Here is a 20,574-nt window from a genome sequence, read left to right as displayed (position 1 = left end):
TGTTTCGATCTTTCTTTACTTCTAAGAATATTTTCACGAGCTAAGTTTCGAGATATAGAAAATTTATGCTTAAGTGTTTTAATATAGTCAGGATAAGTAAAGTCAGGTGAAATGTCATAAATTGAACTTGGAATATGGGGCTTACAACCAAATAAAAGTTCGTGAGGAGTAAAGTTAGTAGATGAATGAACAGCGGAGTTATAAGATATTAGAGCGGTAGGAAGATATTTATGCCAGTCATCTTGATTTTCACTAACATAATAATATGATTTGAGATATTCTTTGAGAGTTGCATGACTCCGTTCGAGAGCACCATTAGTTTGCGGATGATACGGAGAAGAAAAGAGATGTTTAATCTTAAAAAGGGAAACAACATTTTTATAAACTTCAGCGATAAAATGGACACCTTGATCAGACAAAAGCGTCTTAGGAATACCGAAATGAGAGATAAACTGAATAAGACATTGAGATGTTTGTTCTGCCGTAGAATTCTTTATAGGATACGCCATAGAATACTTAGTTAAATCGTCTTGAAAAGTGACAATATAGCGATAATTCTCAGGACCAGATTCTGGTAATGGACCAACGATGTCAGTCGCAATTCTCTGAAGAGGCTCATGTGAAGTAGAAGTTATTTCCATGGGAGCACGATTAGTAGCACGTAACGCTTTGTTTTGCTGACATTGAGGGCAATTTCTAATCTCTCGATTTCGAATCTCATATTTTTCCATTTTCTTTCAATTTACTATACATGCGTGCAAAACCAGAATGTCCGCCTACAGGTGAGTCATGATTGTCTTTTAGGATAGTTGGGACTTCAGTAGGGGTAGGATAGATCATTTTGTTATGATAAATATTAATCTTAATTCCAGTTTGATTAAAAACGTAAATAATCATCTCATAAATTAATGGAAATCTTAGTTTGTCAAAAGGATTTGAGAAATCAGATATAGAAATTTCTTTTACATTAGGATGATATATAACTAATTGTTTACGTAATTCTTTTAAGACTAAAAATATATCTTTATAAGATGCAGATTCAAAATGATGGACCTTTGTAAAAAGATGAAAGTAAATCTTGTTATTAACTGTTGAAGTTTTGATTTTATGCAGTTCCTTTTCTGATAGTATAAAGGACTGTTTGTCATCTAATAATTCTAAGATATCATTGCAATAAGGATTTGAGTCATCTAGATCGATTGATGTTGGATAAGCTATAACTGAACAAGTTGTCTTTAAAAGATTTTCATTATGTTCAACAACTTCGGTATCACACATTGTGGGACTAGAACGGTTTCTAATAAAGGATTCATAGGATAGGTTGGTGATAAGTCTTGTACCGTCAGTGTCGTTGATGTCGTTAATAGCGTTAATAGGAGGTCGAGATAAGGCATCAGCGTTAGAATTTACTCTACCAGGTTTGTAAATAATTTCATAATCATATTCTTCTAACTTTAATCTCCAGCGCACCAGTTTACTGCTGGGATCTTTGCAATTAAAAAGCCAGACTAATGGGCGATGGTCGGTGACAATTTTAAATTTCCGACCGTAAAGATAGGGTCTGAAGGTTTTAACACCAAAAAGAATTCCTAACAGTTCTTTCTCAGTTGTACTGTAATTACCTTCGGCTTTATTAAGTGTTCTAGAGGCATACGCGATTGGGAGATCTTTACCAATATCACCTTGAGATAAGATTGCGCCTAATGCATAATTAGAAGCATCTGTGGTGAGTATAAAATCTTTAGAAAAATCAGGATATTGGAGAATGGGAGCATTAGTCAACATGGATTTAAGGGATTCAAATGCTTGAGTTTGGGATTGAGACCAATTGAATTCAACATCTTTTCGAAGTAAGGAAGTAAGTGGCTTTGTGATTTTGGAAAAGTCTTTAATAAACTTTCGATAATAGCCTACTAGGCCGAGAAAGGATTTTATATCTTTAGGATTTTTAGGAATAGGATATGAGATAACAGCTTTTACTTTATCGGGATTAGGAGATACACCTTTATCAGTAATAGTATGACCGAGATAAGCGACTTCACGACGAAGAAATTCGCACTTATCTGGTTGCAACTTTAGATTATGTTCTCTAAGTGCTTCGAATATGAGTCGGAGTTTGTGGATATGGGAAGACAGATCGTGGCTATAAATTATGACGTCATCTAAATAAATAAAGCAGTGGAGACCTTGAAGACCAGAGAGGACTTGGTTCATTAACCTTTGGAATGTAGCGGGAGCATTTTTCAAACCAAATGGCATTCTTGTGTATTCAAAGTGACCATTGGGAACTGAAAAGGCTGTTTTTGCAGCGTCGCTATCACTCATACATACTGGTGGAATCCAGATGCTAAGTCCAGGGTACTGAAATATTTGCTATGTCCTAATTGGTCAAGGATATCAGTTATATTAGGAATAGGATAGGCGTCACCGATTGTAATGTCATTGAGTTTCCTGTAATCAATTACGATGCGCCATTTCTTTTGGCCAGAAGCATCTTGCTTCTTAGGAACTACCCAGATGGGTGAAGACCAGGGAGAATTAGAAGGCCTAATGATTTTTTGATTAAGCATTTTGTTAATTTGATTATTAACTTCCTCTTTGTGGCATTCAGGGTATCTATACGTTTTTACATGAATGGGTTGAGAGCTAGTAGTTTTGATCTCATGCTTAAGAGTATTTGTGCAAGTTAAAGCATCACCTTCAAGATGGAACAGATCAGAAAACTCGGTACACAGATCAAAAAGAGCTCGAGTTTCCTCAGGATTAAGATGTGATGATCTTATTTGTTCATGCACCCTATTTACTCTCTCTAAAGATGTTTCAGAAACCACATTCGTGTTTGAAATTTGGAATTGATCAATTAAATCACAGGGATTCAACTCAACTGAAATTGAATTAATTATAACGTCAGAGCTAGTAGTATTCAGGACAGACACATTAACGTGATTATTACTTTTAAGTGAAACTAGACAACCGGAGATGAAAATTCCATTCTGAATTTCGGTTTTTTCTACGAAACCAGTGGTTATTTTAGAATTTGTGACATTACACTCAATAATCATTTCGGATCGAGCCGGAACAGTGTATACAGGTTTGGTAAAGTGGAGAGGAATTGAATAATTATCTATCTTCAGGATATTGGTCTCATAATCGATCTTAGCATTTTTAGACTTAAGAAAATCATTGCCAATAATTCCATCAAAGTTAATATCAATAGAATCAGGAATTAAATTAAAATCAGTGATAATAGAATGATCTGGGAATTTAAAATCGAATTTAATTTGACCAAGACTTTCAGTATACTCAGATTGTTTATCGATACCTTTGAATTTTATAATTTTAGGTATCAATTCAGGTTCATATTGCAAAGATGATTTTTTCAAAAGTGAAATAGCTGCACCAGAATCAACAAGAAGTACTAAAGGCTTGTCTGAGTATGAGGATTTAACATAAACATGAGGTAAGTGAATTTTACTATTATAATTAATTTCATAAATAGCTTCAAAAGATTCTGAATTGGTATTGTTCTGAGTTACTCTATTTGGAAGATTAATAGTAGAATTGCAAGTTGTCTTAACTGAATTATTAGACCGATAACCTTTCGATATAGGAGGATTAGGAAATGTAGAAAAGGTAGATTTAGTACGGGACTTTTTCGTGTTAAATGATTTAGGAGTTACATTTGACTGAGGAGATTGAATTGATACACGCGATTGAGTCGATTTACGAGATTTAGTAGATGTAGGAGATTGAGACGATTGAGTCGATATAGGAGATTGAGACGATTGAGTCGATATAGTAGATTGAGGCGATTGAGCCGATATAGGAGATTGAGACGATTGAGTCAATATAGTAGATTGAGGCGATTGAGCCGATATAGTAGATTGAGACGATTGAGTCGATATAGTAGATTGAGACGATTGAGTCGATATAGTAGATTGAGGCGATTGAGCCGATATAGTAGATTGAGACGATTGAGTCGATATAGTAGATTGAGGCGATTGAGTCGATATAGTAGATTGAGACGATATAGGAGATTGAGCCGATATAGGAGATTGAGCCGTAAAATAAGATTTAGTATAAGATAAGTCATAAGTCACGTCAGTTTGAGTCGATGATTCCGTACGACGCGGAAACGGAATCCTTCTTAGTTTAAAAACGAGTCATTGTTACTATCTTCACAAATCTCATGAACTTTATGTTCAGAGTGATTTTGTCGCCGAGAATTATTATATTGGCGCTTACGACATTCCGTAATATTATGGCCTGCATGCTTACAATATCTACAAATTTGAGAATAAGAAAATGGTGCAGTAGTATTTGAGCTAGTTGATGGCTTTGCATCATCCGAAACAGTGTGAATATTACGTTTAAATTGACGATTGAGGAAACAGGACCTTTCTGTGTGACCTAGTTTCCCACAAGAACTACATTTGGGCCTCTGTTCAATAGTCTTTGATGACTGAACGTAGTTGTACAATTTTTCTTCTTGCACCGCGAGATTTATAGCATCACATAATGTCGTAGGGTTACGACATCGAACAATTGTGGATATATAGGACGGCAACCCTAACAAAAAGGTATGTAAAGCAAGGTCTTCCGTGCTAGCTATGCGCCCTTTTAATTCGTCCGGATTTTTAGTTGAATGCGCGATATCAGTTTGAAGACGAGTAAGGAATGTCTCCAGTCTTAAGCTATATTGCGAAACAGTTTCAGTTTGTTTTTGTTTGCAATTCTGAAGGTCTAATAAAAGGTGATCTCTGTGTTTAGTCTCACCGAAAGTGGCCTTTAAAAATAATTTTAAGTCCTGCCAACACGCGCTAATTCAGCTTTTCCCTCTAACTGTGATATAATAAAACGATATAGTATGTCTTTCTGCCTACTGGATGCAAGGTTTATTGCGCTCTCGCAATCTATACATATAATAAATCTGTAGAAGGGTCAATTCTGTACATTGAAAATATTGAAAAAATAAATAGCAGGGGGTGTTACTGGATCGATACCAAACCCAAATATGTGATTAAAAAAATTTTTGTCTGTCTGTCTGTCTGTCTGTCTGTCTGTCTGTCTGTCTGTCTGTATGTTCAGGCATCACGTAAAAACTAACGGTTCGATTTCGATGAAACTTGGTATAATTATACCTTATTATCCTGGGCGTAAAATAGGATACTTTTTATCCTGGAAAAATACGTAAAAAAAAATAATCTTAATTTTTCAGTTTTATCCATAGACGTTGTTCTGTAGAACCGCGAACACACTTTGCGTATTATTATAGGCCTAGCCGTATTTGGGTCCAATAGATATTTATAAGATGTCATTGTCAGAGTTACTCAAAATGGAGAAATAAACCATCCACGCGAAGACCGACATCCGCGCGGACGGAGTCGCGGGCGGAAGCTAGTTCTTAATAAACGACGATAATTTTTGTCGATCGCCGTCGAAAGGTTTTATAAATTTAAGTAAGACATTAAGAGGAATATTTTCGGTTTCAGACATAACGGAACACTCAGACTTAGTCTCGTTTTTGGACATCTTTTACAATGATAAAATATATTATAACGTAATAAAATAAATGGCAATAAAAAGTAACGAAACACTCACAGGAATGCGGCGATGACGACACGCAGCGACATATGACACCCTATTGTGTATTGTGTCGGTGGCGCGATGTATTCGTGTTACCGGGTTTCGTAATACACCGGTATAGCTTTTGTGACTCGATGGCGAGCTATGAGGCTTGGGCTGGCTAGCTGGCTGGCTAGCTGGCTAGCTGGCTGGTTGGCTGGCTGGCTCGGTGGCTGGCTGGCTGACTCGGTGCCTGATAGGAATCAGACACAGTGGAGCAGCGACGGCAGCAGCTGGTAGCGGCGGAGGTACAGGTGCCGGGCAGTGAACCCTCGGCACAGGGAGAATCCTTCTTCAATTTGCAGCGGGCGGTACTAGTACCCTCGTGAAGGGCGTCGTAGTGGGCCCACCGTGTGAATCAGGTCGACCTTGTCAGGGTATGGGCGACCAAGGGATGAAAAATCCCCTTTACTTCTGACACCAATGTTAGTTTGTGGTGTATTTGTGTTTAAAAAAAAACACAAATATAGTAAAAAAAATATTTATTTTTCACAACACAACACAACTTTTATTCGCAATTATTATAACACAATAATTTACTATTTAATTCACACAGTATAGAATTTAATGTATTCTATAGGATAGGGATTCGTCCCCTGCACCCCGCGCGGTTACTGGTACTGGTGCCCCTCTCAGGCTAAGCCGGTGAAACCGTAGCTTAGGTGGTTATGCGACCATTAAGAGAGAAGCCCCTAAACTAAGAAATCAACGTGTTATATACGTACAATATTGCTGATACCGCGATATAGGCCGGTGGGGTTTATAGCCCAAGTCAGCAATATTGGACAATGTAACACAATGTAATAACAATGTAACAGTACGTGTACACACGTAAGAAATGAAACTTCTTTATGACCTTATTTTTCAAAAAATAATTTACTATATGCAACTTTACAGAAATATGTCGAATCACGCGTGATATTTATAAGAAAAAAGATGGTGCGTAAAGCAAAAATGTCACGCGTAACGAAAAAATGTTACACTAAAATTTTTTTTTCAACCCCGATAAAGAAGTTTCACTTCAAAAACCTTCAGAAAACCTGGATGGGTTTTTCTTTTCTCTATGCAATTAAACAGACATTATCTGACGATAGTATGTAAACTGTCTTAATATCTTAACATTTAACGTACCCTAACGTTGATGGGATAGTTAACGAGTTCTTAATTTTAAAGCAATCTAATGTACTAAAACCAAATGTAGATCAAATTATAAGATTTATCTTACGCCAGATGTTTATTTGAACACACGCTAATTATCTGTGACATTGTATTATGAACTGCCTAAATAAGGACCTAATAAATTCTCTAAAAATTCAAAACTAAATGCCTCGATTTACCGTTTATTCGATAAAACTAAATCTGCAACATTTCATAAAACTTCATATCGTAAAAACTGTATACTGTGAATTGTTCACAACTTTATTTTAAGAAATTACCTCAAATATCACCTTAAATAAAACCTACGAAAAGTTTTTAAACCTCTAATGCACTAGTTAACGCATTACTTTTCGTTTTTAATCGAATAGCAATAAGGCTGTCTTTGTGTAGCAATTAATTGCTATATTTTGTCAAGGGTTATAGCCTAAATAAAAAGTAACGCAGGTAGTTTAAGAAACTAATGCGGGTAGTCAAGAAACTAACGCGGGTAGTTAAGAAACCAATTTAAAAGTAATTCGCATACTGTTTTTGTTCTGATACACGGACAAGTGAATGTTTATTGTTTACGTTCTGTTACATTGTTATTACATTGTGTTACATTGTCCAATATTGCTGACTTGGGCTATAAACCTCACCGGCCTATATCGCGGTATCAGCAATATTGTATGTATATAACACGTTGATTTCTTAGTTTAGGGGCTTCTCTCTTAATGGTCGCATAACCACCTAAGCTACGGTTTCACCGGCTTAGCCTGAGAGGAGCACCAGTACCAGTAACCGCGCGGGGTGCAGGGGACGAATCCCTATCCTATAGAATACATTAAATTCTATACTGTGTGAATTAAATAGTAAATTATTGTGTATAATAATTGCGAATAAAAGTTGTGTTGTGTTGTGAAAAATAAATATTTTTTTACTATATTTGTGTTTTTTTTTAAACACAAATACACCACAAACTAACATTGGTGTCAGAAGAAAAGGGGATTTTTTCATCCCTTGGTCGCCCATACCCTGACAAGGTCGACCTGATTCACACGGTGGGCCCACTACGACGCCCTTCACGAGGGTACTAGTACCGCCCGCTGCAAATTGAAGAAGGATTCTCCCTGTGCCGAGGGTTCACTGCCCGGCACCTGTACCTCCGCCGCTACCAGCTGCTGCCGTCGCTGCTCCACTGTGTCTGATTCCTATCAGGCACCGAGTCAGCCAGCCAGCCACCGAGCCAGCCAGCCAACCAGCCAGCTAGCCAGCTAGCCAGCCAGCTAGCCAGCCCAAGCCTCATAGCTCGCCATCGAGTCACAAAAGCTATACCGGTGTATTACGAAACCCGGTAACAAGAATACATCGCGCCACCGACACAATACACAATAGGGTGTCATATTATGTCGCTGCGTGTCGTCATCGCCGCATTCCTGTGAGTGTTTCGTTACTTTTTATTGCCATTTATTTTATAACGTTATAATATATTTTATGATGGTAAAAGATGTCCAAAAACGAGATTAAGTCTGAGTGTTCCGTTATGTCTGAAACCGAAAATATTCCTCTTAATGTCTTACTTAAATTTATAAAACCTTTCGACGGCGATAGACAAAAATAATTTGGAAAATCCAAAAGTGCACGCCTCATAATTTTTTTTTAATAAATATTTATTAATTATTATTTTTGTTTATTTAATAACAATTAAACCACATCGAATCAGACCCTGAAAAATGAAAGGGTTCTATTCCTGAGCATACTCAAGCGTAAGAGAAAAAAAAAGACTCGATTAGTAAAGTATTTCGGTCGCTATCGTGTTAACAAGAAAAAGGATCCGCACATACAGACACACGGACGTCCAAGACAGAACTTTTTTAAACTGTTTTTTAACTAGTTTAAATAACAAAAATGACATCAAAAATATCATGAACGTTAAAAATAGTGTTTTTTCTTAATATGTGTGTATATGTATTATCTTACAAGTGCAATGTATGATACATAAAGACATTTTAAGTTTGAAAAATCAGATGTTTTGCGCGAAGTGACAGTAGTACCCACCTCAACGCTTCGCTTATGAGGCGTGCAATTATCGTCGTTTATTAAGAATTGCGAGAGCGCAATAAGCCTTGCATCCAGTAGGCAGAAAGACATACTATACCGTTTTATTATATCACAGTTAGAGGGAAAAGCTGAATTAGCGTGTTCACTGAAAATTTTTGATAGTTGGCAGGACTTAAAATTATTTTTAAAGGCCACTTTCGGTGAGACTAAACACAGAGATCACCTTTTATTAGACCTTCAAAATTGCAAACAAAAACAAACTGAAACTGTTTCGCAATATAGCTTAAGACTGGAGACATTCCTTACTCGTCTTCAAACCGATATCGCGCATTCAACTAAAAATCCGGACGAATTAAAAGGGCGCATAGCTAGCACGGAAGACCTTGCTTTACATACCTTTTTGTTAGGGTTGCCGTCCTATATATCCACAATTGTTCGATGTCGTAACCCTACGACATTATGCGATGCTATAAATCTCGCGGTGCAAGAAGAGAAATTGCACAATTACGTTCAGTCATCAAAGACTACTGAACAGAGGCCCAAATGTAGTTCCTGTGGGAAATTAGGTCACACGGAAAGGTCCTGTTTCCTCAATCGTCAATTCAAACGTAATATTCACACAGTTTCGCATGATGCAAATAATAGCTCAAACACTACTGTACCATTTTCCAATTCTCAAATTTGCAAATATTGTAAACATGCAGGCCATAATATTACGGAATGTCGTAAGCGCCAATATAATAATTCTCGGCGACAAAATCACTCTGAACATAAAGTTCATAAGATTTGTGAAGATAGTAGCAATGACCCGTCTTTAAACTAAGAAGGATTCCGTTTCCGCGTCGTACGGAATCATCGACTCAAACCGACGTGACTTATGACTTATCTTATACTATATCGGCTCCATCTACTATATCGGCTCAATCTCCCATATCGGCTCAATCTCCTACATCGTCTCAATCTACTATATCGGCTCAATCGTCTCAATCTACTATATAAATAAATAAATAAATAATTAAATAAATAAAACATTTATTGATAACAAACGAAAAGGTAGTTATATCGGGGCCACCCGCAGTACATGCGAGCGATGTCATATTTGTTAACGCAGCAAACTATGGCCACCCTGCATCGCCTTAATGCATACATATTGTATTTCTTCAAACGCTGCATTTTTGTTTAGAGATAAGTTTATTAGTTTAAGTTTTAGTTTAATTCATTCTGAATGTAGAAAGCACTAATTAAAGACGTGTAAATTAAATCTTGTGTTTTTAAAAATCGTCCTTCGGTCCGTCGAAATTTGAGTGGCGCAGCCGGTAGGATACTCGATAATATCCTGCTGCCGAGCTATCAGTAAAGCCATAATTAAGGACTTGTGATAGTGCGGTACAGACGAGTATCCTCGAACTAAAAAAATAACTCCCGCGACGCGTACGCGTAAAAACTGAATCGCTGCAGTGAAACGCGTACGGAGACTTCAAGGACGAGCATTCAGGATCATAAGTGAAGGACATGGGAGCGAGCAGACTGTGAGTAGACCTCTTCACTCCTGTTTTTCATAGTCCCTGTTTTTCACGAAATCCCCGACCCAAAATAGTCGGCCTAATCATTACGTTTATTTGATTTTGTTCATTACAATTATCGTGATAAGTCGTAATTTTTAGTGTTTAATTTTAATTGTTAGTTATTAGATAGTGATTTTAAGTGTTACTTTCATTAATTTCGTGTTTTAATCGATAAAACTACGTAAAATGGAAGAGATTAAACTCATTCCTAGAGAAATACTATGTATCATTCCCAAATTTGATGGGGATGAAAAACTGTTAAACCTATTTATCAATAAAAGTGAATATATTATAAGGTCATTCCAAGATGCGAGTAATAACGCACAAAACTTATATGTATACCATGCCATAACGAGCAGGCTTATCGGTAAGGCAGCTTCACTGCTTAGTGATTACCAAAATATAACTTCATGGACTGAATTGAAAGAAATACTTACCCAACATTTCGGAGACCCGCGATCGGAAGAGTGTATAGCATTAGAGTTAGAAGGGTTAAAAATAAAACAAGGTGAAAGTTACATACAGTTTTGCCACAGAATACAAAACGTAAAAAGTTCCCTATTTTCAAAGGTGAACCGCTTCACGGATGAAGGGGTCAAAGCCGCGAAAATGATCATATACAATAATACTGCGTTAAATGTTTTTCTGTACAACCTCCCGGAGGACATGATCCGGATTGTTAGATTAAGGGGTTGTAAAAACTTAGAAAATGCACTTAGCGTAGTTACGGAAGAAGTAAATTTTATACAACAATATAATGCAAAGACTAGTAAGCCAAAACCTATAACCCAAAACACTTTTCAAAATTCATTCAAACCTAATTTTATTACAATGCCTTTAAATCAAAACTTTAAATACGGCAACCCTCAACAACCAATTGGTTATAGACCTAATTTCGCACAACAATCCCAACCAGATTTGATACAACAACCTCGACCAAATTTTATTCAACAGTTAAGGCAAACACCACAAGCCCAAGGCTATAAATTTGGCACACAATCTAATAATAACCACCAATTGCGACCTTTTCAAAATTCCGGTTATAAATTTGGAATCCCAAATCAACAAACAGACCAACCTCGTTTTAAATTTGGCATACAACATGCCCAGGTACCGAACCCCGGCTTAAATAGCGATGTATCAATGCGTACGGCACCTATGAGGCAAAACGTAACTCATAACATATATTACTGCGATGAACCAAATTATGAAAATTACGATAACTCACCCTTAGATTATAAAGAAGACGCCGCGAACGAGTTATACAAGTATACCGATCCGGAAGTAATTGAAAGCAATTTTAATGACAATAATGAATTTCCTGTTACCGGCCTCCGACGAGACAGTGAAATAATTAATTTAAATTATTGTGACAGCTTCTTAAAATTACCACATATTATAGTTCCCGAAATAAAAGCAAAGTTTCTCATAGATACAGGAAGCAGTCGTTCCTTTATAAGTCCGGCCAAAGCAGAAGAATATTTTAGAGATCATAAACAGTATGAACAATTTACAGTTGTTAGTACCCATGCGCAAAGCACTCATGATGAGGTTATAGAAATTCCATTATTAAAAACTTTTAGAAGCTCACTTTCCCACAAATTTTATGTATACAATGTAGACAGTAAGTATGATGGATTAATCGGATCTGATTTACTTAAGAAACTAGATGCAAATATCGATATGAAGCACCAAGTTTTAGAAACATTTAACGCCAAAATACCGATTATATATAACCCTCCGTTAAGAATCACCGTAGAGCCTCGATCAGAAACTAGAGTATCAATTCCAACTAACCTTCAGAACGGTGACGCTATATTAGATTTTCAGACTTTTCGTGAAAGCGTTCGTATGCCAGCAGCAATAGTCGACGTGTCAATGAAAGTTAATGTAGATGAAAAGGAGCGAAATCTTCAAAAACACTTAACCGATGAAATAGTAAAAGTTAGTAACGATCAGGCGGGAAAATGTGACCGACCCTTGACGCCGATTAAAATTTCGTCTGATTCAGACCGAACAGTGCCTATCACTAAAAATAATCGCCCGAGGTCCCCATATTCGATTCTGTTACCTGATAGTAGTACAATAACCGCGGAAAGCAGCACCTTGACCGCGTCTAGCAATAATAGCGAAAATACAGATACGGTTCACTCAACTCGCGATCTTGATACGGAAGGCATACTGATTCTAGATGAAGCTAGAGATTTTAATAAACAATTAACTCAACAATTCGTAAAAGATCACCACAAACGTACTAAATTTTTATACAAATATCTTACAGACAAAATTATTCATAAGAAACAGGTTATTAAGGATAAGCATGGCGGTGAAAATGATTTTAACATAGACATAGGAGATTCAGTTTACATTAAAGGATTTAACACGAGACGTGCTAAAGATAGGCCTACATATCAGAAAGCGATAGTCACGGGACCAACCCATAGAAATATTGTGCCAGTAACGACACACAATCGTGAGACTAAAGTTCCAATTAAATACATTAAGCGTCCTCCGCAGGTTACTGCTTCTGACGATCCATGTGATCCAAAACCAGGGCCTTCAACTGCACCAGATTAAACGGAATCCCGGAATACTACCCCTCCGTGAAGGCTATGCAGTCGTCAGCAATGACACATGGAGAGTTGTTAAGGTGTTAGATTTAAAGTTAATATATGACGATTTAGAATTTAATATAAATAGTTATCTATCATTTAGAAATCAGGTTCATAGTTGAATTGATGTAAAAGCGTTAGGTTCCGATTTTATTACAACAGAAATACAAACAGATTATCATATGAATTATACTATTGATAAATTTGAACAATTAATTCCGTCTTCTAGATCTAAACGTGGTTTATTAAATCCACTTGGTTCAGTTATAAAAATTATCACCGGTAACCTCGACAACGAAGATGCTATACAATTTGAAAACACTATTGAAAAATTAAAGACTAAACAAGACTCTATAATACATAAGATGACGATCGTTACTGAGATGGTGGGTTCGTTATTAAATGTTGCTGAAATATCTAATAACAATTTCATTGTAATCCAGAATAAGCTAAATGTAATTGATTCGCTTTTAAACGACACAAATTTACATCAAAGGACTAATGAAATTATACATACATATTCTGCATTCTTACATAATTTTATGTCTATTTACGTTAGATTAAGTGAAATTGAAACTGCTGTAGCTTTTAGTAAAATTAAACTTTTACACCAATCCGTTGTAGATACGAAGGAATTAATGCTTTTATTAAAAAATATTGAAACTAGCTCTAAGTTACCATTTTCAGTAAATTTAGATAATGTTCTTAAAATCGAACAATTAATAGAAGTACAAACTTATGTAAAACAAAGTCAAATAAAATTCGTAATGACTATTCCATTAATTACTGATGATATTTACTCATATTTTAAAATAATACCTTTACCTATATTTAACGAAGAAAAAGGTCAGACTTCCCTTATCCTTCCCAAATACCCATATGTCCTTGTGAAGGGGTTGAAAACGATGCCACTTTCACAACCATGCAAAGAAATTGATGAAGACCGGTTCCTATGCCCGGAAATACTGACATCAACACTATACAAAGACGATTGTTTAACCGATCTTCTGCGACTATCTATAAATGTTTCCAGTTGTCAGCCGATTCCCATTTCCATAGATGACGTGAAAATTGACAATGTTCTACCAAATAGATGGATACTTTACGTAAATGTGGAAACAGTACTTACTAAGGTCTGTGAAAATGAGGTAACCCAAGAATTTCTTCGTGGGACTTATTTATTGGCGTTAGACGAGATTGGCTGCTACGTGAAAATCGGAGATATAACACTAAAGAAATATGAAGGGAATGGAAATGATATTATATACCCAAGTTTACCAAAAATTATATTACCAAATTTGATGAACTCCCAGACCGACAGGAAGCCTGTTAACCTGAAGGGTGCAAATTTAACTGACATAAATATGCTTAGGCATTTAATTGAAAATAGTGAAAATAGTGAAAACCAGTTTAATAGTACAGTGAATAGTGCCGTCGGAGTGATTAACATTATAACTTTTGTATTAATCGTAATTATAATTGTAATCGTCATAGTTATTAAGTCTAAATTAAGAAAAATATGTATTCAAGAAAACCCTTCAGATTTTCTTGAAACTGAGGATGGAGGAGTTATATCGGGGCCACCCGCAGTACATGCGAGCGATGTCATATTTGTTAACGCAGCAAACTATGGCCACCCTGCATCGCCTTAATGCATACATATTGTATTTCTTCAAACGCTGCATTTTTGTTTAGAGATAAGTTTATTAGTTTAAGTTTTAGTTTAATTCATTCTGAATGTAGAAAGCACTAATTAAAGACGTGTAAATTAAATCTTGTGTTTTTAAAAATCGTCCTTCGGTCCGTCGAAATTTGAGTAGGTATACAAGCCACACAGAAACAGAAAAAAATAAAAATAAAGTAAGAACAAAAACATGGTAAAAAAACTTAAAACTAAAACAAAATATTACACAATCAAAAACTTACAACCTAAAAATTAGACAAGTACTGTGCGGCAACGTCTGTTATCAAAAGGGGCTTCTCAGTATAAAGCTGCAGTGACTTTTGAGTCAACTAGCAGCACTGATTTTCAGAAACCCCTATTGACAGTCGGAGTTACAGCCTGTGTGATGTGAGTGCGTGAGTGAGTGTGTGTGTGTGTGTGTGTATGTATGTGTGTGTGTGAGTGTGTGTGTGTGTGAATGTGTATGCGTGGGTGTGTGTGGGTGGGTCGGTGCGTAGGTATATAAATAAAATAAACGTAAAACATATAAATAAGTAAGAACTATATAGGATTCAATAATACAGTAGATTAAAAAATAATTTGGAAAATCCAAAAGTGCACGCCTCATAATTTTTTTTTAATAAATATTTATTAATTATTATTTTTGTTTATTTAATAACAATTAAACCACATCGAATCAGACCCTGAAAAATGAAAGGGTTCTATTCCTGAGCATACTCAAGCGTAAGAGAAAAAAAAAGACTCGATTAGTAAAGTATTTCGGTCGCTATCGTGTTAACAAGAAAAAGGATCCGCACATACAGACACACGGACGTCCAAGACAGAACTTTTTTAAACTGTTTTTTAACTAGTTTAAATAACAAAAATGACATCAAAAATATCATGAACGTTAAAAATAGTGTTTTTTCTTAATATGTGTGTGTATGTATTATCTTACAAGTGCAATGTATGATACATAAAGACATTTTAAGTTTGAAAAATCAGATGTTTTGCGCGAAGTGACAGTAGTACCCACCTCAACGCTTCGCTTATGAGGCGTGCAATAGATATACATATTAACTATAAATACTTACTATACTTACAATATTATAAGTGATGAAATATGGTGACAGACACTACAACGGGTACTAAGGCTGATTCGAAGAATTTAGAAGGTAGTTTCGATACTTGAAACGAAAGCTACTGACTGATGTTAATTTAGACAGAGGCGGAGGGAGATCGTTCCAGCACTTTGTGGCCCGGTAAGTGAATCCACCTCTAAAGGCTGCGGTGTATGTGCTTCGGAACTGAAAGTTTTACGCTGGCGAATCTTGTACCATAGTTGATTTCACTACGTTGTCCCAACCATGCCAACTTGTTGTACAGATACAGTGGTATTTTTTTATGAATTATTCCAAACAACAAAGTGGCAAAGTGTAGTTTCCTACGTCCGTCCATATTCAAGATATTGGCATCTCTCAGATAAGGACTGACATGGCTTCTGGGCGGAATATACCAACAAAACCGCGCACAGGCATTCTGCACTCTCTGTATAGCAGTCTTAGTTCGAGCCAGCAGTCTGGGTCCGTATACAGTGTCAGAAAAATTAAATTTAGATAAGACAAGGGCATCGCACAGACGAATACGCAACTTTAAATCTAGATATTTTCTTATCTTGTATAATACTTTTAATCTATAAAAAGAATTAGAAATAACATTATTTATGTGTTTTTCAAATCTAAGATTCTCGTCAAATACTACCCCCAAGTTACGTGTTTCGCGTACGCGTTCTATTATATGATTATTCACAGCTACTTGGGGGTTATAGTGCTCAGATATTTCTAAAGCCTTAGGACTGCCTATGATCATAAACTTTGTCTTAGACAAATTCAGGACCAATGAATTGCTCGTAGACCATGCGAATACTCGACTTAAATCCGAATTCAAAAGATTAATTGCATTTTGTGTTTCCCTGGGATGATAAGATATATACAGTTGTACGTCATCGGCATACATTTGATACTTGCAATGTTTGATGCATGACACAATGTTGGCACTATAAAGAATGAACAGTAGTGGGCCCAGTATCGAACCTTGCGGAACACCTCTTAGAATATTGCTGCATGCAGACAAATGCTTTCTACCATCATCTTCCGAAACCAACACCGTTTGCGTTCTGCTACAAAGATAACTACTGAACCATTTCACAGCATTTGTACTTAGGCCGTAATATGATAATTTAGAAAGTAATAAATCAGTTTGGATTGTATCAAATGCGCGTGAATAGTCGAGCAGCAGCAGTCCTGTAGCCATACCTTCATCCTGTGCTTTCAAAATATTGTCTACTGCGTCAATTAAAGCCGTAGAAGTGCTTCTGTGCTTTCGGAAGCCAGATTGTTCATCAGGTAAGATGTTATTGGACTCCAAAAAGTCCATAAGTTGTTTATGCACTATTTTTTCTGCGACTTTAGACATGCATGTTAGTATGCTTATGGGGCGGAGATCTTTAAATTCCTCCGGGTTATCTTTCTTGGGAATTGGAATTACCAAAGCATGACGCCACAGTTCCGGGAATGTATTGGTACTAAAGGAAGTGTTAATGATCTTTGTTAGCACGGGAAGTGTTTTGGTTAGAGTAAGGAGGAGCATGTCTAGTGAGATCCCGTCTATGCCGACTGCTTGAGATTTTAATTCATTAATCACTTTAAGTACAACATTTTCATCAACTGATTTAAATTCAAACGATGCTTCAAAAAACGATGAAATTCATAGAATGTGAGATTAGATAATGGTAGCTTATTAGTTCCGGGAATATCTAGAAAGTGTGCGTTTATCTCATCAGGATCTCTTAAGTGTGAAGGTAAGACGCTGTTCTTTATAGTTTTGAAATTAACCTGGTCTTTGATATGTTTCCACATTTCTCGAGGTTTTTTAACGTTAGCATGTATATACGTGTCAAAGTATGCTCGTTTCTCACAATCAAGGGCAACTTCAGTATATTTCTTTAACTGTTTATAGTATTCTTTGTGAGAGTCAAGCTTTGTTTTCCGTGCTCGTGTATGTGCTTCGTTGCGGCATCTCATAATCAGTTTCATGTTATAAGTTAACCATTTTTTTTTTTTTTTTTTTTCAAGTGGGGAAATCTTGCCTAAGACACCTGTTGGCGACGCGCCATTCAAGAAAGATTAATTTCTTAATAATTATTACACTGTACATTAAGTCATATTGTCTATGCTAGATTATTGTTTAATCTGTAGTAATTTTGTAATTAAACATTATCTGTAAAAGGCTGCGGCGAGCCACTGCTGTGTCAGTGACTCGTCCAGTTCTTCGGCCTCCTCTCTCCTGAGCGCACGTATGTAACTAAAGTTTTCTGTCTGTACTTTAATTGCCAAATCTGCATTAAAGCCTCCATTTTTATTCATCGACGCGACTGGCCTTTTTATTTTCTACTTCACCACCAACATTAGTGGCCATTCGAGCAGGATCATGTTCCGCACACCAAAGGGGACACGCAGTTCGAGAGCACGTGGTGCGGCAAGCCAAGAAGGGCACGTGGTTGCCGCAAAATCTTCTCTGCTGCGGTTACATGTGGGGAGCATAAAATCTGAACCAGCAATAAATTTAGATAAGAAAATACCAGTCGAGTCGCACGTGGCAATGGCGGCAAAAAGTAGCCGGGGTTCTCAAGCTTCGAGCACGTCGAAGTCAGCTCGGCGCAAACAACTTTTATTAGATGCCGCAAAAAAGAAAGCGGCAATTGAAATAGATTTAATTAACAAAACGTTGGAAGCGGATTTGGCCGCACTTAGTGACGAAGAGGAGGAACAAAAGGTATACTGCAGCTCACTCAACAGGGAGCCTGTTCGCAGCCACGTGGAGGAATGGGTGGAAAGCCAGCACATCGAAGCACCTGACGGGCAGGGAGCCCCCAACGAAGGTATAACTACGGGCCCACTGCAACAAGCCGCGCCGCCGCCATTGCCGGCCGCGGCACCTGATTCGATTCACCAGTTGGCTTCTGCAATTAGGGACCTCACCACCGCAAGCTGCAGCAACATGGCGAACAGCAACCTACTCAGCCGGATGAGCACGCCTCGGGATCTTCCAGAATTCTCAGGTGACCCAATGGAATGGTTGTTGTTCAAGCAGGCTTATCAGGAATCAACAAATTTATGTAAATTCACCGATAAAGAAAACATATGGAGGCTGCGAAAATGCCTACGTGGTGCCGCCAAAGAGTCGGTGGCATCATTGTTCATAAGTGCCACGTCACCGTCGAAGATAATGGCCACTTTAGAGTTACAGTTTGGTAACCCAGATGTTATTATTTTAAGAATTCAACGAGATATACAGAAGTTACAACCGTTGCCAAACGATTATTATAATTATATCGTCGCATTTTCAATCAAAATTCAAAATTATGTCGAAGCTGTACGAGCAGTGGGGCGACAGGAGCATCTTCAGGGCTTCAGTATCGTCTCCAGCATCCTTTCAAAGCTCCCTTCCGTTCTAATTGGAAAATGGACGGACTACAGCTACAACCGCATCAAGGAAGGGCGTGAGGCAAGGTTAGTTGTATTGTCAGAATTTTTACACTGTGAAGCGTTAAAGACAACAACCACCTCAAGTAATTTATTGAATTATCGTAATGACAGTAATTATTACAATAGAAACAAAAGCCAAGAAGCGCACAGTAGAACGCATACAGTTTTAATACAGTCCGACAAACATAATAAAATATGTCGTTTTTGCAAGAAAAATACGCATATATTAACAGAGTGCAGATTATTTCAAAAGGCGCTGAAAAAAGTTAGATGGCAGCATGTAAAGAACAATGGGCTCTGTTACAAATGTCTCATATCCAAGCACGAGAGGAACACATGCCGAGCGCCGGTGTGCGACGAGGACGGGTGCGGCCGGGAGCATCACCGCTTACTTCATTATCCGATCAACAGTGTCGCGAGTGCAAGTGAAGTGATTAGTCTCGGGCAAGTGCCGCGTGAGCCCGAGATAAGGCCTGTTACCGAAAGTATAACACACATAAAGGCAAGTGATTCCCCAAAAGTGTTCCTAAAAGTGGTCCCCATAACTGTACACGGTCCCAACGTGGTCCCAACGGCATAGTGCAAACCACGGCGTTATTAGACGACGGTTCGTCGGTGTCACTTATAGACTCTAATCTAGCGGCCCGCGTTGGGCTACACGGCCGGCGGGAAACAATGCGCGTGCGAGGCGCGTTCAATAATGAAATTGTTTGCAAATACACACATGTAAATGTAGACCTTAAGGGTTTAGACGATAAGGTGCATAATGTAAAGATGAGGTGCGTTAGTAATTTATGTTTACCGTTACAGTCATTATCTATTATATAAACGATCTAAGTTGTTCGCATTTATGTGAAATAAAGAAATATTTATATAATGTAGATTCGAAACCCGAAATTTTAATTGGTCAAGATAATCATCATTTGTTATTACCTTTAGCGGTTAAGATAGGAAATTTGAATGAGCCGTCTGCTACACTTACCCCTCTAGGCTGGTGCGTCCATGGGAAATCTTCTATTCCTAGGGGGCCGTATGGGGCCCGGAACTACTTACCATCCAGCGCCGAAACCAACTTGCATATTTCTGTTGCTGCTGATGCTGGCTGTGCTGGTGAAGATACATACCTGCTGAGGGAGATTCACGAGGAGGTTCGACGGTCTTTTATTTTAGATTCCTTAGGTGTGATGACTAAGCCGCGTCAGCACGCGGACGAGGTTCGCGCGGTCGCCCTACTCGAGCAATCAGCTGAGCTGGTGGACGGCCGGTGGCACGTGAGCCTTCCATGGCGCAGCGACATCACCAACTTACCTGACTCCTACGCTGGAGCGCTTGTGAGATATAAAGGTATTGAAAAGAAAATGAGTAAA

The 20,574-nt window shown here is 37.5% G+C and overlaps 1 protein-coding gene across 1 annotated transcript; it reads left to right on the top strand.

Moving 5' to 3' along the window:
• Window positions 1-17,972: 17,972 nt before the first annotated feature.
• LOC149895262 (uncharacterized) lies at window positions 17,973-19,787 on the top strand. Its single transcript, XM_090119138.1, has one exon. It carries the CDS (start codon window positions 18,150-18,152, stop codon window positions 19,785-19,787), a length of 1,638 nt encoding a protein of 545 aa, XP_089975264.1. The 5' UTR covers window positions 17,973-18,149.
• Window positions 19,788-20,574: the final 787 nt, after the last annotated feature.

The sequence above is a fragment of the Colias eurytheme genome, chromosome 32 (assembly GCF_061535395.1).
Source record: "Colias eurytheme isolate Ceu_HAF_F1 chromosome 32, ilColEury1 Martin Lab GWU primary, whole genome shotgun sequence".
NCBI classification, from domain to species: domain Eukaryota; kingdom Metazoa; phylum Arthropoda; class Insecta; order Lepidoptera; family Pieridae; genus Colias; species Colias eurytheme.
Note: the sequence above shows the minus strand (reverse complement) of the source record. Positions and strands in the feature narration are given on the sequence as shown.

Excerpts from the sequence above, each read along its gene's own strand:
- LOC149895262 (XM_090119138.1), top strand. The coding sequence starts at position 18,150 with ATGTTCCGCACACCAAAGGGGACACGCAGTTCGAGAGCACGTGGTGCG.